This window comes from Podarcis muralis, chromosome 5, assembly GCF_964188315.1.
Source record: "Podarcis muralis chromosome 5, rPodMur119.hap1.1, whole genome shotgun sequence".
NCBI lineage: Eukaryota > Metazoa > Chordata > Lepidosauria > Squamata > Lacertidae > Podarcis > Podarcis muralis.
Genome location: NC_135659.1, coordinates 88,089,792 through 88,113,492, shown reverse-complemented (window position 1 = coordinate 88,113,492; position 23,701 = coordinate 88,089,792). Strand labels below are relative to the sequence as shown.

Below are 23,701 nucleotides of genomic sequence, written 5' to 3'. Positions count from 1 at the left end.
GAAAATAAGAAATATTTAGTGGGGAGGGGCGCCAAATTTTGTCCTTGCTCAGGGCCCCATATTACTTATCATATTACTCACTTATCTTTGAGATCTTTGGAGGAAAAGCTGGGCTATAAATGTAATTATCAAAAATAAAATAAAATAAAATAAAATAACCGGCCGCTGACAGTGCGCAAAGCCGTCGTGGCTAGCAGCCCTCGCCTTCCACGAATTTCTCCTCTAATCCTCTTTGAAAGCGATTTTGGTCTGTGAATGGTGGCGTGGGGGGAGACCGCAAATAATTTCTGCTGCGGGTGGGGAAGTCGGCGGAGGGACTCGGCCAGGGCTGGGCGTGACCGAAATGTGCGTGGAGGGACGTGGGGACACCCCTCTCCGCCCGTCCCTCCCTCGCTCCCCCCCCCACCTCCCCAGTCTCCACCTCTTCTGGCCGGCGAACCTGGGATCTGCCGAACTGCCTTAAAACTATCGGCAGCCAGGCGCTGCGGCTCCGAAGAAGCGAACGCGCCGTGCGCTGCAAGGGGAGCAGCAGGAGGAGAGAGGAGCGCGGCGTGTTTCTCTCTCGCTCTCTGAAGCAGCCGCCGCCGCCAAACCCAGCCCGTCGGCGCCTCCTTTGCCCGTGGGCTGCCTCTCCCCGCCTGCCCGGGACTTTGGCTTCTCAGCTGCACATGGATCCCCGGGGATTCCCCGGCACAGGCGGTGCGCGCTGAGCAAAACAGCACCGGAGTTGCCTCCTCTCCGTGCGCGCTTTGGTTTTTTCCTGTTTCCCGAGGACAGGTTGTTGCAAAGGCACCGCCGCGTGGGGCTTGGACCTGGCCATGCTCGGCTCCTGGTGGCTCGTGGGGCTCTTCGTAGGTAAGCAGTCGCGCGATATTTTTGTTTCTTAATGGGTTTGAGCTTGCATCTGCGCCTGGGGTTCCTGACTGCCGCTTTGGAGCGTGGAGACTCGCGGCCCCCAGGTCCTGGTTATGCCCTGCTGATGGTCTCCAAGGAGCTGGGTTAGCCGCGGCACCGTTGCACCCGTAGAGCATCAAGGGGTAAAGCGGATTCCCACGTGTAATAGCAAAGCGCGGCTGCAGTCGGGAACGTCTGGGGATGGGGAGTTGCGCGGACAAGAGGATTTAGTGCGCGCCGAACACCCTCGCAGAGGCGACAACGCTTAAAATGGAATCGCAATACCATTTAATTGCTCTGTTGGCCTCGATGTCAGAATAATTAGGGTAATAATAGTAATAATAATATGAAGGAGTGCAATCCTACACGTGCCTACTCAAACGCAAGCCCCGCAAGTATGTAGCAGCCCCATGCATAAGAGTAAGTTGCATTAAAACCGGCGGAATTTGCTGAATAGGCACCCGTAACAATTGCGCTGTAAGGGTTATTGAGTGTGAATGTCCTGTGATTAATAGGAAGCGGTGGCTACTCCAGATTAATGCGGAGTTCACGGTTGTGACGTTTTATGTGTGAGTTTGTGTATTTAAGTACAGTCGGAACTGGAAGAAGTCGAACTCTCCCATGCAGCAATATCGATTCTGATTGGTATTTACACCCTATAGACAAATGTGCATAGGATTGTACTCCAGAATAAGTTCCACCACTTACTCCAGCGTCCCAAACCTCTGACACCCATCAGTATGGATTGAAAAGCGGTTGGTTTGGGGGGTTTGAAGTCTTTCTGAACAGGTCAGGGCAGTGAAATTGCATTAATGGGACAGAACAACCAAGATGAAAGCTTAATCCGCCCAGAACACGAGGGATTGATATTGTGTGTGCGTTTTCCAGAGTGGATCTTCTTTTGGGGATTCCTAAAAATTACACTTCCCTCCTCGGTTCTGTCCCCCATTTCCTGGTACTGTGGCTCCCTGTCTTTCAGTGCTCGAGCCTGCTTTGAAAGGATGCAATTTTGTATCCATGTGGGGAGCCAAAGTTGCAAGTTGCGGAGGCTTTTAATAAATCTGTCTCCTGTGTAGACTCAGCCACCTGGGCTTCCTTCTGTAATGAAAAGATGGGGGGAAATAATTAGGGGTTGTGTACAGGCATCCAAACTGCCCCCCCCTACATAAATGTGCTGTGTGTGTAAAAAGACTTGCCCCTTGTGCCAGATGCGCAGTTACTTGTGGAACGGGCACTGCCACACACAAAGGAATCCCTTCTCTCCTTGCTTCCCATGTCCTGGGGACGGACAGCAGGTTCTCTTGCTAAGCCCCAATGAGCCCTGGCTCAGTTTTAAGTCCAAATGGTTCCCCTGAGCTTGCCTGGCTCATCCGGGACAAATTTCCAGAGAATTGCTTGCAGCTAACACGGCAAAAGGCTCCTGCAGCAGCTTAGAAGCTAAGCCAATATATTGCGGCCTGATTTTTATTTTATTTTATTTTTGGTAGAGAAGAGCCTCCTTTGCCAGATGTGTGTCTCTCAACTCAGTTGAGGAGGATGAACATGTGCACACACTCTTTTGTCAGTTTTGGTGTGGTCCCCGTCCCCACTCCCCTGGAAGTCCCAAGTTGCCGATCCGTCAGCTTGCAGATATTTTGCTGCAGCGAGAAAGGGTTACACGCAGACATGTACATGTGTTTGGGATCTGCTTCTGTTTGCCATGGCAGGGAGCTTGCCTGGAGAAGCCAGCGCCAGTCTCCAACAGCTAATAAAAGATCACAGCTAATAATGAGGAAGAGACATTGCTGGCTTCAGCCAAGCACCTGAAGGTGGTGGTGCCAATCTCGATTGCAAAAGGAAGGCGGCTGGGAGGGAAGGGTTTTTCTTGGCTCTGCTAGCCTCCCCCTTGACGCCCCCACTGTCCGATATTGGTCAAGCTTAACTAGCCGGGCAGCAATCTTCAGGAACTGGAAAACTTCCATCCCGTTTGATTTGGAGATTCGTTCCACCTTCTCCCTTCGCTTGAAATGCTTTCCACAGCTATTTGCAGCGTGGTAGCTTTTTTAAAACTATATTTTATTAATATTCATGTAGCACATATTAAATACAGAGGGAATGGCCGCGATCTGCAAACAGTGGGCCAGACCTGTAAGGCGCGCTTGTTCTCTTTTGCATATCTTAACAGGGAAATGTGCACCTATTGAGGAATGCAAGTTTTGTGACCATCTGAAAAGCCGCTTACAGGTGACTTGTATAGTCTGGGAAATGGGGAAATGCATTTTCGAGCCCTTGCAAAATTCGTCGTCTTTCCCACCTTGAACGACAGCTGGCATTTGCCACATTTTCAGCAGTTATAGTTAATGTGTCCTATAGCATAGGATGCTTTGGACTACAACTCCCATCAACCTCAGCCAGGACAACCAGTGATTGGGAACAATGGGAATTGTAACCCAGAACATCTGGAGGGCACCAGGTTTGCAAACGTTTATATAGTGAGAGAAGAGATAGTTTGGCTGCGCCCCAGAGTATGGAACCCCTTTCCCTGTTAAGAAAGGTTGGCTGCTCCTTCCCTGTTTCCCATTGATTAATAAAGACTGTTTTATTCCAGCAGGCTTTTGCTGCATACAAGTAACTCACAGTTCATACACATTCAACTTGTGCACATTCAACCCTACATGCTAGGCAAAAAAAAAAAGTTCTTTAATTTAAAAAGGAGCTGGGCATTCAGGGGGAAATAAACTTGGGGAATCCCACCTGCCATTGCACCCAGTATGTTTTGACTATACAGTGGTACCTCGGGTTACATACGCTTCAGGTTACATACGCTTCAGGTTATAGACTCCGCTAACCCAGAAATATTGCCTCAGGTTAAGAACTTTGCTTCAGGATGAGAACAGAAATTGTGCTCTGGCGGCGTGGTGGCAGCAGGAGGCCCCATTAGCTAAAGTGGTGCTTCAGGTTAAGAACAGTTTCAGGTTAAGAACGGACCTCCGGAACGAATTAAGTACTTAACCCGAGGTACCACTGTTCACAATTTTGGCTTTATCCCTGGAACACAACCTCTCTGCAAGTTGAGAGTCACCTGTAGGTGGCAGATAACATTTTTATGCTTGACTTTAAACTGCAGGTGCTGTCTCCTTGGTTGATAGTTTTACACTGTTGAAATGGCAATGGTAAAGGTTGCATGCTGCCCTGAGTACCGCTTTTGACCCAGGACGGCAGGATAGAAAAGACATTTGTAGCTGAAGAGACGTGACAGGCGAAAAGCTGAAATTGTCCCAAATGGAAAGGGCATAGAACGGAAAGAAGGATATGGAGGCATGTGAGCAATTTTTATTGCATCGCTGTGGCCTAGTTCTCACAAATGGAAGATGATTCAGTAAAACCGTATCTCCATTGGATCACTTAGAACAGGGTTCAGCAACCTTTTTCAGCCGTGGGCCAGTCCACCGTCCCTCAGCGCATGTGGTGGGCTGGACTATATTTTTGGGGGGGAAATGAACGCATTCCTATGCCCCATAAATAACTCAGAGATGCATTTTAAATACAGTGGTGCCTCGCAAGACGAAAATAATCCGTTCCGCGAGTCTCTTCGTCTAGCGGTTTTTTTGTCTTGCTATTAGTGGTTTAGCGGCTTAGCGGCTATTAAAGGCTTAGCGGCTTAGCGGCTAAAAGGCTATTAGCGGCTTAGAAAAATGGGGGGGGGGAGCGAAAAAAATCGCAAGACTTGCAAGATGTTTTCATCTTGTGAAGCAAGCCCATAGGGAAATTTGTCTTGCGAAGCAACTCAAAAACGGAAAACCCTTTCGTCTAGCGGGTTTTTCATCTTGCGAGGCATTCGTCTTGCGGGGCACCACTGTAAAAGCACACATTATACTCATGTAAAAACACCAGGCAGGCCCCACAAACAACCCAGAGATGCATTTTAAATAAAAGCACACATTCTACTCATGTAAAAACACGCTGATTCCCGGACCATCCGCGGGCCAGATTTAGAAGGTGATTGGGCCGCATCTGGCCCATGGGCCTTAGGTTGCCTACTCCTGACTTAGAACTACAGGCAGGGACTCCCATGACTCCCAGGATTATATTTTACCCCCTCCCCAACCTTGCCACACATAGAAAACTGTCATGCCAGGTGGAAGGGTTTAGCTTAGCTAGGCCAGACCCTTCCTGCTAGCTTTTTTTTTAAGTATAGTGTTATTTGTGGGTGAACATATCAGACGACACAGCGATTCTTCAAACAGCTCTTGTTTATTCACAGGCCAGAACAGAACTGAACTGAACGGTTCAGCCAGCCTGCTTATATAGAGCTCCAGTACAATGCAACTGTAACAACTTTCTGTAACTATCCAATCACTGAATGTCACTTTCAATCCCTTATTTGCATATGTGGACCTGAGTGAAAACTATCTACAGTATCCCCCTGCTGGCCCAGGGTGAGAACTTGAGTGCATAACACATAGCTTTCTGTGTGTGATGGCCTGGGATTCCGATTCGGAGGATGAAACAGAGGAATCCCAGCCTGCACAGGAGTCCCCGCCTCCAGGGCCGGCTGAACTGGGGCAAGGCCTAGATGCTGAAGAGCCTGCACCTGTGGCAGTGCATCAGGAGCTGGCCCCAGGTGAAGTCCTTCTGGCCCCAGAGGGGCTTGATGACTCAGTGGCCACAGGTGAGCCTCCTCCAGGGCCCAGTAACCCTTCGGCCTCTCCTGATCTGCAGAGGCTTAGGGCAGAGAGGCGAAGGGAACTGGTTGCCCCCAGGAGGAGTGCTCGCCTTAAGGCCAGAGGAGGCGGGGCTCCTGGGGGTCGGGACCGCCCCTGACCTTAGAAGAGGATAAAAGCCCAGTCAGCCCGGCCCCAGGTTGCGGGAGCAACGTCGTTGTTGGCTTCGGACCTTCCTGTGTTCCTGATCCCTGCTCGGCCTCCTGTTCCTGACTATCCGGTACTCCTGTTCCCTGCTCGGCCTCCTGTTCCCGTCCATCCGGTGTTCCTGTTACCTGCTCAGCCTTCTGTTCCAGCGTTCCTGTTCCCCGCCCGGCTCTCTGCATCGGACCTCGCCCCTCTTCGTGTGGACTCTGCTACACCCACGGTACCTTACCCCCGGGACCAGCACACTGTGCTGTGTGACAGAGCGCATGGCACTTTGAGCAACCCAGATTCAGGTTCTTCATCTTATTCTCCTGCTTGTGCAAACTAGACACGTGTTTAGGGTACTATGAGGAGGCCATAGGAACACTGCCTTCTATTTGAGTGGTCAGCTCAGCTTAGTATGTTCAACACTGATTGACAGCAGCTTTCCAAAGTTCAGACCGGAGTCTCTCCCAGCCTTACTTGGGCAGGTGCATTTAAGGCAGATGCTCTGTCACTGAGCTACGGTCACCTTACTTCTGAAAATAAGTCCTGGAGTTTTCTGTTGTTGTTTTGCGTCATTCCTTTCTCTGATGTGCTGATCCACCACGGCTGCATACCGCCTCCTTCAGCCTAAAGCTTGCATTTTGGATTCCTAATTTTGAGCTCCTGGTCTTTGCAGTCTTGTTTCTTACGCACGATAACACAGCAAGTGTCTTATGTGGGATGGGGGTTGCAGGAGTCTGCCTATAGATGGGGCACTTGCCACTTTAAGCACAGTCTGTGCCGTTGGGCTAACAGAGAGCAAAGTCTGGTTGTTGGCCAGCTGTAGTGAATAGCTAAATGCTGCTGCTAAGCCTGCCCTGGTAGAATGCTACAAGATAAGAATTGCCTTTGTTCTGAAAAAGGCGGGCATCATTTAGGAAATTGTGCTATTGTTATCCAGATCCTTTAAAAATAATAATAGGACTCTTTGAAAAGCTGTGAGTATTCTAAAACAGAGTACCTAGGTTTTGCTTGAAGTGTAGATCTTCATAGCTGCCCTGCAAAATTTGAGAGGCTGGGAGGACTGAAACCCTCCCATGCTGATGTTGCTCCAGAACACATATAGTGCAGAAACAGTCTGAGTTAATGGGGATTGGGGACGCGGGTGGCGCTGTGGGTAAAAGCCTCAGCGCCTAGGGCTTGCCGATCGAAAGGTCGGCGGTTCGAATCCCCGCGGCAGGGTGCGCTCCCGTTGCTCGGTCCCAGCGCCTGCCAACCTAGCAGTTCGAAAGCACCTCCGGGTGCAAGTAGATAAATAGGGACCGCTTACTGGTGGGAAGGCAAACGGCGTTTCCGTGTGCTGCGCTGGCTCGCCAGATGCGGATTTGTCACGCTGGCCACGTGACCCGGAAGTGTCTCCGGACAGCGCTGGCCCCCGGCCTCTTAAGTGAGATGGGCGCACAACCCTAGAGTCTGTCAAGACTGGCCCGTACGGGCAGGGGTACCTTTACCTTTACCTTACTGGAAGGCAGATATGAGATGAAGAGTTCTGTATAGTCTGAAAGCTTGCATACTCCGGTTTGACTATAAGTTATTGTGATAAACTATTGCCATATATACAACTGTTCAAGCTGTTTGACAGTGGAACGGACTCCTTCGGGGGGTTGTGGACTCTCTTTCCTTGGCGGTTTGTAAGCAGAGGTTTGATGGCCATCTGTCATGGATGCTTCAGTTGATATTCCTGCATTGCAGAGGGTTGGGCTAGATGACCCTCGGGGTCTCTTCCAACACTACGATTCTGTGTTTCTATGTATTAACAAATCTCAGGAAACAAGACAGAAATAGCCTTAAGGTAAGAGAGAAAATTGATTGAAAATGTAAAATAGCCCTACTAAGTTAGCAACGAAGGGACGTGGGTGGTCCTGTGGTCTAAACCACTGAGCCTCTTGGGCTTGCCGATCGGAAGGTCAGTGGTTCGAATCCCCGCGACAGGGTGAGCTCCCGTTGCTCGGTCCCTGCTCCTGCCAGCCTAGCAGTTCGAAAGCACATCAAAGTGCAAGTAGATAAATAGGTACCACTCCGGCCGGAAGGTAAACGGCGTTTCCGCGCGCTGCTCTGGTTTGCCAGAAGCGGCTTAGTCATGCTGGCCACATGACCCGGAAGCTGTACGCCGGCTCCCTCGGCCAATAAAGCGAGATGAGTGCCGCAACCCCAGAGTCGGTCACGACTGGACCTAATGATCAGGGGTCCCTTTACCTTTTTATATTTCTAAAGAAATCTCTGTTGACATCTCTCTCTCTCTCTCTCTCTCTCTCTCTCTCTCTCTCTCTCTCTGTGTGTGTGTGTGTGTGTGTATTGATGGTTTATAAGTTAGTGGGTGCCAGGCACCCTAAAATCCTGGATCCGGTAGGTGTTAGAATTTAATAAATGCTTGAAGTGTTAAAACTGGGTGCCAGACTCGTGTATATTAAGTAAGGCCTGTGCGTATTAAGATGTGTGCTAGACAATGCTAATTTCCTGGAATCAGCAAGCATTAAAAGCTCATTAAGGCTCACTTTCTTGTGAGGTGATAGCTCGCAGGTTGAGCCATGAAGAAAACAAAAGGTTCAAGGGACTCTGTCTGAACCGGCAAATGGATGGGGCCCCTCCCTCCATCTACAGGTAAAGCCAGAGCTTAGAGGAGAGAGATTGAAGTTAGAGTTGCTGTGATGTGAACTAAATGAAAAACAAAACAGCAGGCAGAACATGATGACTGATCCAGAGCTGTGCCTGTGGAGGAAGCAAGACCCTCTTGGAGCGTTAATGCTATGACCCCCTCCATTGTAGGCTCAGGTTATATATATGTGTAAATAAACCATATATCATAAAGACACCACTGTGCCTCATTGCCGAAAGGAAGCACAGACACTGGGTAAATGCTCTTGGAACCCCCTGAAATCTTGCACTACTAGGAGATTGGGATGTGCAATAATATATTTAAATACAAAACAAATTCCAAACAATAAATTTAAGTAACACAATTAAGTAATAAGTGGCCTTTGGAAGAGACATTCAGTTGGTACTGCAGGGGTTAAGTAGCCTCTCCCTTTTGCCCCCGTCATTTCCAGGTCTGGACCTTCCTTTCTGGGCTTGATGCCAAAACAGGACTGAGCTCATTTAAGAGATGCTGTGATTGCGTCAGTTGACATTCTTAGTTTGATGACACATGGGGATTTTTACATCAATAAAAACCAATTTCACTCTTAAGGGGTTGTTGGTTTTTTTTTTAATGCAATTAGTTAACCAGTTTGGCACAGATTTGGGGGTACCCAGAAAGAATGATAAAACTTGCGAAATGTGTGTGCTTCAGGTTTCCTGTGTGTCCCAGCTTCTCAGTGGGATTTATAAAGGTTGCAGAAGGTTATACAGTGGTACCTCGGGTTAAGTACTTAATTCGTTCCGGAGGTCCGTTCTTAACCTGAAACTGTTCTTAACCTGAAGCACCACTTTAGCTATTGGGGCCTCCTGCTGCTGCTACACCGCCGGAGCACAATTTCTGTTCTTATCCTGAAGCAAAGTTCTTAACACAAGGTAATATTTCTGGGTCAGCGGAGTCTGTAACCTGAAGCGTATGTAACCTGAAGTGTATGTAACCCGAGGTACCACTGTATACCCAAAGAGAAATGTGTGTGAACCCACAAGATCAAAGACTGAACTGCACTCAGCCAAATGCATCGCTTGGACAGTATTGCTGGGGGCTGAACCTCATCCCTTCGCACCTCATTTTGAGCTTTAGATTCCTATCAGATTTTAAGGCAAACATTTTTTGGGGGTGAGTAGCAGCTTACTGCCCTTCTTCTCTGCCTGCACATATGCTATCCCCAGAAAAAACAAAACCTTGGTTCCCAGGACCTCCATCTTCCTGCTAAGCCTCCTTGGAGGGGCTTTGATTTGTGTGGCTTGAAACTTAACATTTTCCATCTTGGCTGAAGGCTCCAAGTCTTCTCCAAGTCTAGCGAAGGAGTTGTTGGGACACCATGACCTGTTTTCAGTTATTTTGCAAACTCAACTCCACACACATAGCAGGTCTTCAAACCAGGTTCTAGGACGACGACAAATGGGCTGTGGAAAGCTCTTTGGTCCATTGGAAGGAGAGGTGTAGTGGTCCAGGTTGCGCGAGGTCGAAGACCCATTACAATTTTCATGACAGGGTTTCCGTCTCCAGTGACCCAGAGCCACCCACTCAGCATGGAAAGGGGTCTCTTTAGCCACTGAGAAATAGTCCCAAACTTTGTGCTTATTGGAGCTAATAAAAGGGAAAAGGAGGGTAGTCAGTGTGGCGGTTACACAGGGTCCCCGGACGTCTCACCGTCTATTGATCCCTGTGCCACCACTTTATTTCTCGCTGCCACCACCCAGGCCCTACCTGGGACAATACTGAGTCCAGTCAGGGTTAAACTGGAACATAAACTTTTGTTTATTTATTGCAGTTTAACAAGTGTGTGGTTTCATAAATGGTATCGGTCAATTACAATCATGGGCTGCCTATCCAGACCTATAACTTCCGCTACCTGCTCTCACTCACTAACCCACCTCTCAGATATTTACTTGTCTTCCTAGCCCCTAACTATTCCTGACTCAGCTTATTTCACTTCACTAACTCAACCTACCCACAAACTGTATCCCAATTCACTCCCACTCCAATCAACCACCCAACTCCCAACGAACTTCTCCCAGAGCTGGTTTTATAGTCCCTCTGACTCCACCCTCCTGGGTCCTGATTGGGTAACCTGTTTAACTATTTCACCTCCAGCACTCTCATATGTTAACGTCGCAGTCAGCCATTGTGGCCTTGTTCCATGGTCACTCTGGAGCAACACTGGGGAGTTGGTGCTTCAGGTCCAAGAACTGTGTGCAAGTTACGTAAAACTTAAGTGACACTGAAAGACGTTATTGGTGCACTCGGCGCTCCCCCCCCCCAAGAAAAATAGATGCCAGAACTCAGTGTGCTTGCAGTAAGTCCCTGAGCAACTCAGGGCAGCCCTGAACAGATGCTGGGTTAACAACAGCCATGTTCATCGCCCGCAGAGGCACTAAAAACTACGGCAAGCTGCTCCCTAGCTGGTTTTGGGGTTGCCCCTGGTTCTGGTGCAGGTCAAATAAATGTGCCCCCGCCTCCCTCATCGTCTTAGATTCAGGAGGATGCATAGCTGTCAACCGTCCCTTATTTGGCAGGAAACTCCCTTATCCCAGTGCCGTTTCCCGCTGCTGTCCCTTATTGATGATGTCCCTTACATTTCCCGGGTTTCAAAGGAAGCAGCTCCTCTCCCTCACTCCCTGCCGGCCAGGGAGGAGGGAGGCTCCAACTGTGTTGCTTGGCTGCGTTGCTCACCCAATAAGGAGTCTAAGAACGACTGGGGGGTGGAGCTTGCATGCCTTGTGCCAATCAAATCGCCCGTGTTGCCTGGGGACTCGCCTTTTTCTCAGCGCTTCCCAGCGGAGAGGTGACAGTGGTTTTCCTTGCTGCATCTCCTTTGCCGGGTTGCTGCGCTGTGGGAACCACCGCTTGAGGCTTCGTTTGGCTGCTGGCTGGGCTTTCTGCCTTTGGCTTGGAGGGGCTCAGAAGTTGAACATACCTGTGCTCGGAATTGGATGGATACGTCATCGATTGCCCACTCACCCTTGCCGGGGAAAAGGTCTGTCTGGAGCGGGGAAACATGGTGGGGGGAAAGGAAAGGAGCTGGTTGAGTACAATGACGGGTGGCGATCTTGTGGGGGCGGGCTTTGGGATTTGTTTTGGAGGCTCCTTCGATTGACTGTTATGGGCGAAAGGAAAGGAGCTGTTTGGCTAAAATCCCTTATGTTGGCTGCTGATCCCTTATTTTCAAATCTGTAAGTTGACAGCTATGGGAGAATGGCTAGGGCACCTCGGAAGGGCCCTCGTGCAAACATACATGTGTGCAACGGGAGAAGCCTGGCTGGAAAGCTTAAAGCCCGCCTCTTCTACATGGGAGATGGATTGAAGAAAATACAAATTAGTCCAGCCCCGTAGCTTGACCAATTGTGGCTGGGAGCTAGGTGAAGTCATAGATCCAAAAAAAACCCCGTGTAGACTGGTACAGGCTGGCCAGCTTCCGTTTTGACTTGAAATAATTCATGTGGGGCATCTCAGAAGTATGTAAAGGCAAGAAGCGGTTGTGGGGGAGCACCGGCCTGCAGTGGCACTCCCCCAAGAGGTGCCAGAATTGTGCCCCGGCGTACTCTGGCTGCAAAAATGCACTGGGCATGCTCCAAATCGTACGCCCTTGTATGTGCTCAGAATATAGTAGATCTAGCTAAAGGCTTGGAAAGCGTGAAACAGAAGCTTGGAAGCTTATGTTCGCAAAACTTGGAGAGATGAAAGGAATTAAATGAAAAAATGTTCTGTGTAGCCAAGGAGGATGGGATTATTCCTTGAATAGCTTCTTGCCCATCTCCATACCCAGCAGGAGCTAAGTCAGAAGTTTCCCTGATTTGCATTAATTAATATGGGTTACAGAATTAAGGTTTCCTTGGTGGAAGATTTGGAATATCCTGTTGCAGAATGTGGGGTGTTTTTTTAAAAAAATATAAAATAAAATACTTTTTTTCAACACTGATAATACGCAGTCCTAGCCTCTTGGTTAACACACAAATTGCAGATGATTTAAGAACTGGCTGGAGCTGGTGGGAGAGTGGTGTAAAACATCTGGAGGGCACCGGGCTGGGGAAGGCTGCGTAAGAATCCTCCCAGCTGTTTTTCTGATCCCACGCATGTGCATTTCATTTTCAAGTGCTGGCAACACCACCAGCTTCAAAGAAGCAGATTATAGAACAGATACACTTTATTGGCTGTGAATCTCTCGGTTTCATTGAAACGCTAGTACGTTTTATTAGAATTTGGAGACTGGAGATGTTGGTTGTCGTCAGCATCCTTCCTTCGCGAGAGAGCAGGCAGAATTTAGGAGGTGCATCATTTGGTACCCCTCTCAGCCTGGGATTAATTACTGCAGCAGTTGTCTTATCTCCGGGCAATCACAGTCCAATTTATTGGTTTGATAATCAATTAAACTGTTGCAGAAATCCTGCTTTTTGTTTTTTAATTATATTTCATTGGATTTTCCAAAAATCAACACATACATTCCAATACATCATGATTTCTTTTTGTTTCGTCGACTTTCCACCCCATTTCCCACGGTGTTTTTTAATTTCTCCCCCTTTGCCTCACCCTAACATCTGTCTCTTATTGCCATAACAACAATTCAGTGATCTCTAATACCTTTCGTTGCTCATAGTTCAAATCCTGATCACAAGTTCATCATACTTAGAGTGTTTCTTTTAAGTTATCCGAAAAAGGCTTACATTCTATAAGTCCTGTTTCGTGTGGTCTGATTTTGCTCAGGTCGTCTGGAAAATGAATTTCTTGCTTTAGCACAGGGGTGGAGAACCTCGGGGACCAGATGTGGCCCTCCAGGAATTTCTATGCGGCCCTTGGCACTCTCCTCCAGACCATACCCCTTCTCCATCCACACCCTCCTTGAGTGTTTCTGCTGGGCTGGACCATATCCTTGAACTCTGATAAAGCTGGTTGCTTGCCTCGATGGAGGATACAGTGGTACCTCAGATTACATACGCTTCAGGTTACACACGCTTCAGGTTACAGACTCCGCTAACCCAGAAATAGTGCTTCAGGTTAAGAACTTTGCTTCAGGATGAGAACAGAAATTGTGCTCCAGTGCCATGGCAGCAGCAGCAGGCCCCATTAACTAAAGTGGTGCTTCAAGTTAAGAACAGTTTCAGGCAGGGGTCTGCAACCTTTAAGACAAAAAGAGCCACTTGGACCCGTTTCCAAAGGAAAAAAAACTGGGAGCCACAAAATTTGTCATTATAAAAATAACTTTTTTGTCACTTTTTTATTATTTCTTTGTTTGACCCCTCAGAATTACTCCTCCTCATAGAAATAAACGTTAAATTAACAAGTTACCTTTTTGTGTGTGTTTGTTCTTCACTCCCCTTCAAAACAGTGACCAGCGTACATGCCCCTTACAATGTAGTGGGCGGGGAGGTGACGTCGGGATGCTGCGTGACTAACGCACGCACCGCCCCCATGTGACGTCACAGCCAGTACAGCGCCCGGCACAGTGGGGAGTGTTGGGGCGCACAATGCGCCTCCTCCCCTCGCTAGTATCCGCCCCGGAGCCGCAGCAAAGGTGTAAAAGAGCCACATGCGGCTCCGGAGCCGCGGGTTGCAGACCCCTGGTTTCAGGTTAAGAACGGACCTCCAGAACGAATTAAGTACTTAACCCAAGGTACCACTGTAAAGAGGGATGTGTTCCATTCTCTTTTTCCTCTGGTTCTGCCATCCAGTCTACTCCAGAAGCTTGCCCTGAAAAGAATTCTGCCCTTTAGCTGAAAAAGTTCCCCTACCAACTGCTGCAAAGATATCCCAGGGCTTGAGGATCAAAAATAGCATCGTGGAAGTTGCCTTGTGCAGAATCAGACCATTGGTCCATCTTGTTCAGTGTTGTCTACACTGCAGCATCCCTCCCAGGTTTCAGGTAGGGAATCTTGCCCAGTTCTACCTGGCGATGTTTGGCATGGAGCCTGGGACCTTCTGCATGCAAAGAAGATGCTCGTTCACTAAGCTATTGCCCTTCCCTGTTGGAGTGGGGAGAAGCCTGTCTCCACTTGAGTAGTGTCCTGGCCTTCGAAGGCACAGCTCTAGGTGCTCGCGAACTAATCGGAAGTTCTGGTCAGGAGTCTCACAAGTAGACAAATGGCATTTTTTGCCACTGCTAGGACCCATGTTTGATTTCATCAGTTGTGTGTATCTGAAAGCACAGCTGCTCACAGGAGGAGGAGTGCAACAGTCTGATTCCAATTAAATGGCACTTAGGTGGAAATAGGAACGGCACATTCAGCAAAACTTGAAGCTGATCACATTCAGCAAAAATGAAAATTAAATGGTAGAATCCCCTAGACTATACCATTTCAGGCTGCCGATGGGAGAATTGCATTTCCAAATGTTAGCTACCCATTTTTTCAGGCATCCCTGCATGTAGAAAACTGACACATAAGGGGAAATGATTCCCGTATAACCCTTTCCTCTGATATGCTAGTTTTCTACAAGCAAGGAGATTTTTCTTTGTAGGGGTGGTGCTCCTCCTAACGGAAAATTCCCACTTGCGCTCTGAGATGCTATAGTCTCGAAAAGGCATTTGTGTATGCACGTATATGTGCGCACCTTTGAGCCAACTCAACACAGATTTTATTGGACCTTCTGCAACACTATTCGTTGTATATAAATAACAAGTGGTACCTGCAGCAAAATGTTACGGTGTGAGGTGGGCCATGTTTATCAGCGTGCTAGCCAGCCCTGTTCCAAGATACTCCATTCCGTTCCATTTCCTTTCCCATTCCGCCGCCCCCCCCCCAAATTCATAGCCTGCATTTTGTGACTACCGAGCATGCTAATTTCTCAGAGGGAAGTTTGTTTTTTCCCCGTTTTCTAAAACAGAAAAATGCTTCTGCGCACCTTGAAGTTTTCTCCTGAGCTTGCCAACATTTTCTTCTTCAGTGTCGATTGTGCTGTTTTGGTTATATAAGCAACGGTGTCAAGCTGTACTGTTGGGGTGGATGGGGAGGAGATTTAGAAAATCGCTGCAAGCCAAACCTGTTTCCAAACTTTGTTCTGCCAGACGCAGCCTCCTATAGAATAGGGTCCCAGCGCTGTTTTTCTTCCTAGCAATTTCTGGCTTTTGAAAATCTCCTTACTCATCAATCTGCGCTTGTGGAGAAAATATAGAAACCACAATATATTTCATTTCACTTGCATCTCCCTCCGCCTATTTTATCTGAATCCTGTTTTTATCTGGATCCATGTACTTTGTACTATCCAAAAGCTATCATTAGAGTAAAGAACAAACGGCTTCAGATCACAGGATCCAAAAAACACATTAATCATTGGTATTTTTCTCTGCTCGGTTTTTTTTTTAAAGTACTGTACAGAATATATGAATAAAAAAAAAAGACTTCGTCCAAATTAAACATGACCGGCAGCTGGAAAGTATGCATTTTGCTTATTAAGTGTGATGTGTTTGCTCAGCATTGTTTCATTAAACTCTTCCCCACATGAAATAATTATGCGCAACTGTTAATCTTAAGTCGAGTTTGACCCAAATTGTTTTCAGACATAAAACTTTTAAGCGTCGTCAAGCAACCAGTATGGATCCTTTGATGTTAAAACAGTCTGGATTGCATCAAAAAACATTGGTGCAGTCCATTGGAATTTCAATACTTTAATGAAAGGGTAGGTAAGATTTTTGACCATGTCGCGGATGACATTTCCAAGAAATAGTAGTTACTTGGTGAGTGAGGGACCCAAAATCGGTGGCGGTAGCTTGGTGTTCAGAGAAATGAGAGTTGTTATTACTATTATATAGAATGTGCGTGCATGTAGTTTTTCCATCCATCATCAGAGAAATCCAGTACAACTCTGTCATTCTTTACCACATTCCCTCGTGAGGCTTAAAATTTGTCAATGATAAATGGGTATTTGGATTTCCAGGAGACATAGCACAGATACGTGTTCGACTTAAACAGAAGTTAATGACTCGAGATTAGCGGTGCTTTATTTCAAAATGAGAGGTCCTTTTCTGTGGGTCTGGTACCCCCACTTGCGGGACCAGGGCAGACAAAGGGGTGGGTGGTGTAAGTCCTTGCAGGGTCCTCCATCCTTGGAGGATGGGCAGGGTGAGACAGCAGGAATACCTGTGCAGGCATACCTGGGCAAAATACGGCCAATATTGGGGAGCTCTTGCTCCTCCAGATGTTGTTGGACTCCAATCCCATCAGCCCCAGTGCACCGTTGTGACTGAATAAATATTATTTTGTGTTTTTATCCTGCTGGAGATGGGTGTGCCCGATCCAGCTCTTTCAGTGCGAAGGGTGCTGTGCTGGCATAGACGGATGATATCATCAGCCTGCGTAAGCTGCTACGAGTGTCCCCTCTGGCTAGGTCAGAGGCATCTCTCTGTTGCTGCTGCACATGCCACCCCGTGAGTTGGTGTCGTTAATTTGCGGCGGCGACATTTCCAGGCAAACAGCATCCTATTAAATCTGGACATCTCGGCTGGTTGAAAGCATTCCAGTGGCATGAAGTCCACGCTCAGTGTATTGACAGTGACATCTCTATTTTGCTATTCAAACCACACCCTAAACACTCGACTGAAGTCATGTTTGGTGGATGCCAGTTGAGATCATGGCTCAGCTGCCTGGGATTCATCCGCCATGATAAAGCTTTAAACTGAATGTTGGTGGGTATGACGTCAGGTGGAGGGACATATGTTGGAATCTCCAACCCAAGTCTTTTAGATCATTTTGCACCATAGCTGTCAACTTAACGATTTGAAAATAAGGGATCCGCAGCCAAAATAAGGGATTTTCCAAGCACAGGTATGTTCAACTTCTAAGACCCTCCAAGCCAAAGGCAGAAAGCCCAGCCAGCAGCCAAACGAAGCCTCAAGCGGTGGTTCCCACAGCGCAGCAACCCGGCAAAGGGGATGCAGCAAGGGAAACCACCGTCACCTCTCCGCTGGGAAGCGCTGAGCAAAGGCGAGTCCTCAGGCAACGCGGCCGATTTGATTGGCACAAGGCATGCAAGCTCCCCCCCCCCGTCGTTCTTAGACTCCTTATTGGGTGAGCAATGCAGCCAAGCAACACAGTTGGAGCCTCCCTCCTCCCTGGCTGGCAGGGAGGGAGGGAGAGGAGCTGCTTCCTTTGAAACCCAGGAAATTTAAGGGACATCATCAATAAGGGACAGCAGCGGGGCACAGCGCTGGGATAAGGGACTTTCCCGCCAAATAAGGGACGGTTGACAGCTATGTTTTGCACCTGCAATAGCTTTTCTTCACTGGTCCTCTAGAGCCAGGGAGAGAGAAGAAAACAAGGCAAGTTTAACGAGGAGTGTTGCATTCGTTTTAACGGCTGCGGATCCCTGGGAACATCGTGGATATTTCCATTTCCAAAATGTGGAGGTTCAGGTTGTCCCTACTTGGTTGTGGTGCTCACTCCCAGTAGGGTAATGATCGGATGGGAGGAATTTCTGTGAAGAAGCCCTGCCCGTGCGATTCTGGTAACCACACAAGCGCACAGCACAGCCACTTGCAATCTTTCATGGAGAGGAACCAGATCCCATATCAAAGGATGCAAGAGTGAAGGGGGAGGCCCTGGTACCTCTCACCTGAGAAACTGGTGGATGGGTTAAGCCAGGCAAACCCACATAAACACCAGGAAAAGAGGTTAATAAAACAGTTCCCTGTAGACCCAGGAATTGAGAGTAGTTTATCTACCTCCCTAGTCTTGTACTATAAACACTGTGCACACTGATGGTCACAGTGTTTATAGTACAATACAATACAATACAATACAGGGACGCAGGTGGTGCTGTGGGTTAAACCACAGAGCCTAGGACTTGCCGATCAGAAGGTTGGTGGTTCGAATCCCTGCGATGGGGTGAGCTCCCGTTGCTCGGTCCCTGCTCCTGCCATCTAGCAGTTCGAAAGCACGTCAAAATGCAATTAGATAAATAGGTACCGCTCCGGCGGGAAGGTAAACGACGTTTCCATGCGCTGCTCTGGTTCACCAGAAGCGGCTTAGTCATGCTGGCCACATGACCCAGAAGCTGTACGCCGGCTCCCTCGGCCAATAAAGCGAGATGAGCGCCGCAACCCCAGAGTCGTTTACGACTGGACCTAACGGTCAGGGGTCCGTTTACCTTTACAATACAATACAATACAATACAATACAATACAATACAATACTATAGATACACCAGTAACAACACCCTTATAATGAAGGGCAGTACAGTTGTACCTTGGTTCTCGAACGTAATCCGTTCTGGAAGTCTGTTTGACTTCCAAAACGTTCGAAAACCAAGGCGTGGCTTCCGATCAGCTGCAGGTGCTTCCTGGACTCAAGCGGAAGCTGTGTTGAACGTTCGGCTTCCGAAAAACATTCAAAAACCAGAACACTTACTTCCAGGTTTTCGGTGTTTGGGAGCCAAAACGTACGAGTACCAAGGCGTTCGAGAACCAAGGTACGACTGTATATAAACCTAATAAAAATAAAATAAATAAATAACAACAATTTGCCTTCTGTTACCATTCTCAAGATTAGAATACATGGTATTTGTGAATGGCAAAGGAGGAATGTGCAGTTTCTGGTGCAACGGTAGAAATCGCTGGAATAAAGTGCATTTTGGGTGATAAAAAAACTCCACTTTTATTATAAGAAACAAGTAATATTCCAAAGTAACTTGCACAGCATAAGCACATCTAAACGGTATAACAATGCATTCACAATGCATGATAACATCAGCTCCCCAGGTGCTGGCAGGGAGAAGGATTTCTGTATTGTATTTGTGCATTTCCTCAAGATGACGTAAAAATAGCATATCCCAACTGTTATGTACTGAAGTTCTCACCCTGGGCCAGCAGGGGGATACTGTAGTTATGCAAATGAAGGATCAAAAGTGACGTTCAGTGATTGGATAGTTTGTATGCAAATGAAGGATCGAAAGTGACGTTCAGTGATTGGATAGTTTTAGAAAGTTGCAACAGTTACATTGTTCTGGAGCCCTATATAAGCAGGCTGACTGAGCCCCTCAGCTTAGTTCTGTTCCAGCTTACAAAATAAAGAGCTGCTTTGGAAGAATTGCTGTGTCGTCTGATATGTTCGCCCACAACTTAACACCAACTCTGCACAAAAGCTCCCAGGTTCGTTCAGTCCCTAGAAGCTTCAGGTAGGTCTCATGTCCTCCTTTGGGCTTCCTAGAAGCACTTAGCTGGCCACAGTGGGAACAAAGTGCAGGATGCTGATGGAATTTGTATCCTGCTCTTCCTCCTGATAGAGCCCAGGGCTGCAAATATCAAAATGTTAAAACAGTACAAATTAAAATAAATGAAAAGTGTTGTGGGTCAACACCAACGGGCCAGCAGTCGGAGGCAGTGGCGGACCTCATTTTTGGGCCCTGAAGCTTGAACCGTTAAGGGGGCCCCTTCACAACCAGCAACAAGTTCTGGGTAGCCACTTCTTCAACGGAGTTGTTCCATGACAGATCACCACAATGTTTTTACAAAAAAATTAACTGCTACATCTCAGATTTTGAATAAAATTGCTGTACTGTACTGGATTATCTCACACGTCAAAGGCACTGGTGTGAATAAAAATTTCCTATGCCTTATATTTTTGTGAGTTATGGGAGGGAGGATGAAAATTAGGGAAATGTTATATACATGCATTATACATCATAGAATGATTTGAGTCGTGTGACTCAAATTGGGTCTGCTAGACCCAAAATTATTAAGCATGATGGACTTAAAGTCCCTTCTGGGACCCCTCTGAGATTAGGGGCCCTGGAGCTTAAACTTCATTAGTTTCATAGTAGATCTGCCCCTGGTCAGAGGTAAAGGTAAAGGGACCCCTGACCATTAAGTCCAATCGCAGATGATTCTGGGGTTGCAGCGCTTATATCGCTTTACTGGCCGAGGGAGCCGGCGTACAGCTTCCGGGTCATGTGGCCAACATGACTAAGCTGCTTCTGGCGAACCAGAGCAGCACACGGAAACACCATTTACCTTCCTGCTGGAGCGATACCTATTTATCTACTTGTACTGGTGTGCTTTCGAACTGCTAGGTTGGCAGGAGCAGGGACCAAGCAACAGGAGCTCAGCCCATCGCGGGGATTCGAACCACTTACCTTCTGATCAGCAAGCCCTAGGCTCTGTGGTTTAACCCACAGTGCCAGCCGTGTCCCGGTCAGAGGTAGGGAGGGGAATTATTGGTTTGTTTTGCTTTTGTTTTTCTTAGGTGTTTTACATTTACATTCTGTATTTTTATGTTGGGAGCTGCCCTGTGAACACCTTTCGGAAGAATGGCGGCATGCAGATTTAATAAAGAACAACAATATATTGCCTCATGTGAAGAGTTTTTGTTGATTAAGTGGAATATAACTCTTGCCAGGTAAATAGATAAATAAAGTCGGGTGCTGAGGGGTGGAGAAGAGAGAAGCTTCGTTATCTCTTCTGACAGCAGAACCCCACGGTGGCCGCACCAAAAAGGGGCATCTAGGATCTGGAGCCAATACATTGCAATGATTTACCGCAGTTCTTTCTTCTGTAGATACGAAATGTTGATGTGAAGACCTGGGAAGCGTATTCTGGGTGTTCATTTTCAGCGCCATTTCCCCTTAACGCGAAACGGGGCCTTCTATTCTTCATGTTACTAAAATCAAGCCTGCCCTCCCCACTCCCCACATTAGGCCACCTGGATACGTCAAATGAAAAATCTAAATGACAGCCTGCATTTGTGGTGAGGAAGTCCTAAACTTTGTTATAATTTGAAGGAGCACAAGCTCTGTTATTAGATTATGCAGAGGGCAGGTTGAACGTCAGCTTCAATTTGAGCGTCTGTCGGCTGCCTTCAAGGGAGCTGGAATGCATCAAACATTGGCCCATGTTGGCAGGCAAAACAGTAGGCTGAAATTTCAGACTATCTAGAAACCACACCCTAAGAGATTGCCCCCCCCCAAACAGTCTGCCTATTGAAACAATGCCAATTCTATGCTTTGACTGGACAAGCAATTTTTCTCCTTCTAGCCAAACATGTTGCCTTTCTTCCTTTATTTTGGTTTGTGTCATTGGTGCTGTGTGGCATGCATCACTTTAATAGCCTTCCAAGCTTGTGTTTTTTCCTTGCGAGGTGCCTTCTGCCATGACAGCATCTAATGCACTTTGACTGTGCAAAGTGCACTTTCTGGATGGGGAAAAAAAATCTCTCTTTCCATATTCCCTTGCCGTGCGAGCTGTACTCCTGGGACACTCTCGGGGCACATTAATGAAATTTGCAAGCTGCTTGGGGAATCTTTCAAATTATCTCCAGCAACATAAAAGCAAGCGCCATGCCCTTGGAGGTTTTTTTTGGGGGGGGGGCGGGGTTCATGAAGCATGGAAATGTAATCGTAGAAGGGCTGGGAGCCACTGAGTTCACAGCTGAAATACATTTTCTTAACCATCTGCAGTACATTCAATTAGTCAATAAGGCTGCTGTCTTGTGACCCCCTCAGAATGTGTCCCTGGGGCCATAGGATAACATCAGACCTCCCCCTCTGTGATCCAACATCAAGTGGGGGATCCAATGAGAAGAGATCCTTTTCCCTGTTGTTTTGGCAACGTCTACCATACCCACAGCAGTCACGAAATTAAAAGACGCCTGCTCCTTGGGAGAAAGGCGATGGCAAATCTAGACAACATCTTAAAAAGTAAAGACATCACCTTACCAACAAAGGTCCGTATAGTTAAAGTCATGGTTTTCCCAGTAGTGATGTATGGAATTGAGAGCTGGACCATCAAGAAGGCTGATCGCCGAAGAATTGATGCTTTTGAATTATGGTGCTGGAGGAGATTCTTGAGAGTCCCATGGACAACAAGAAGATCAAACGTATCCATTCTTAAGGAAATCAACCCTGAGTGCTCACTGGAAGGACAGATCGTGAAGCTGAGGCTCCAATACTTTGGCCACCTCATGAGAAGAGAAGACTCCCTGGAAAAGACCCTGATGTTGGGAAAGATTGAGGGCACAAGGAGAAGGGGATGACAGAGGACGAGATGGTTGGACAGTGTTCTCGAAGCATGAGTCTGACCAAACTGTGGGAGGCAGTGGAAGACAGGGGTGCCTGGCGTGCTCTGGTCCATGGGGTCACAAAGAGTCGGACACGACTAAATGACTAAACAACAACAACCATACCCACCCTGTATGTGTTGATGTCGGAGCTCCTATATGGGTAGTGGGCTATTTGAAAGGATGCAGACATAATAACAGTGCTCTTCACACTTGTGATTCCTAGCAACTGGTATTCAGAGATATACTGTCTCTGACAATGGTAAGTACAACACAGGAATATGCATCTGCTACATAAAAGGATCAAACCTGCGACCTTAGCATTATCAGCACCATCTTGGTTCTGAGACTTGAATAAGAAACTGCGTGGCATAAAGCAAGGGTGGGTGACCTGTGGCCTTCCTGCTGGATTTGGTGTGTTTTACAACGCCCTGGTATTTTATGGAAAATGAAAAGCGGTATTAAAAATCGATTTCAGTGAATATAAATTCGAATAATGTTTTTAAGGTCCCGTGGATCATAGTGGCAGAAGTTAAGCAAATACTCTGTGCAGGAAAATGAGAAGCTGCTCACGGTCACTTTACCTGTTGAAATAGTACTATTCCCTGAACGCTTTATGTGGCGCTCTGAATTGTACAACAGGGGACCAAATACTCTTGAGACCTTTCCCTGCAGTCTCTGGCAGAGCTGAAGTGTCAAATATTTTCCCCTTACTTTCCCAACAATGTATTGCCTTTTGCAGTTCCAACCTGGACTGGTCACTTTTTCTTTCCCCTTAAAAAATCCCCACTCTTGCATGTCTGTACCCTTTGAATATTTATCGGTTTCTATCATTTCTAAACCATTCGCTTGTCAGCCAGCCAGCCTGTATGTTACTAAGCTCCTTTTATCATACCTCATAACAAAAACCTCTCATAATTCCTTTGGCTGGACCTTCAAGTCTTGCCAGTACCCCTGTTTTGTGTTGCTTGGGATGAAGCCCCTGTTTATTTTACTATTATGTGGTAGGTGGTCCTTTTGCTTCCAGGCCTGAGATCACTATTAATTACTTAGACCCTGGAAATACTTCTGGCAACCTGATTAATAGTTGCGCTCTTCAGAAAGCGCCATAGGAGATGAAGAACGAGGGAGGGCAAGTCCTTATGTATCAACGTAGAAGAGACCACAATGGCCATTAATATGGAGCTTCCATGCTTGGGTATGCAAGGATAACATACGTCTTCTATCGGCTTGAAAGGAATTTAACTTCAAAAAGAGTCTGTCTTGCTTCCTGTTATAGCTCCATTTCTTTTAAACATGGAAACCTGCCTTATGCAGAG

The 23,701-nt window shown here is 47.3% G+C and overlaps 1 protein-coding gene across 1 annotated transcript in view; it reads left to right on the top strand.

Annotated features, from left to right (window-relative positions):
• Positions 1-433: 433 nt before the first annotated feature.
• APCDD1L (APC down-regulated 1 like) overlaps positions 434-23,701 on the top strand; it is a 50,917-nt gene continuing 27,649 nt past the window's right edge. The window contains exon 1 of the mRNA XM_028735300.2: positions 434-855. Coding sequence (XP_028591133.2) covers positions 819-855 — 37 coding nt within the window. The 5' untranslated portion in view covers positions 434-818. The remainder of the gene's footprint in view (positions 856-23,701) is intronic.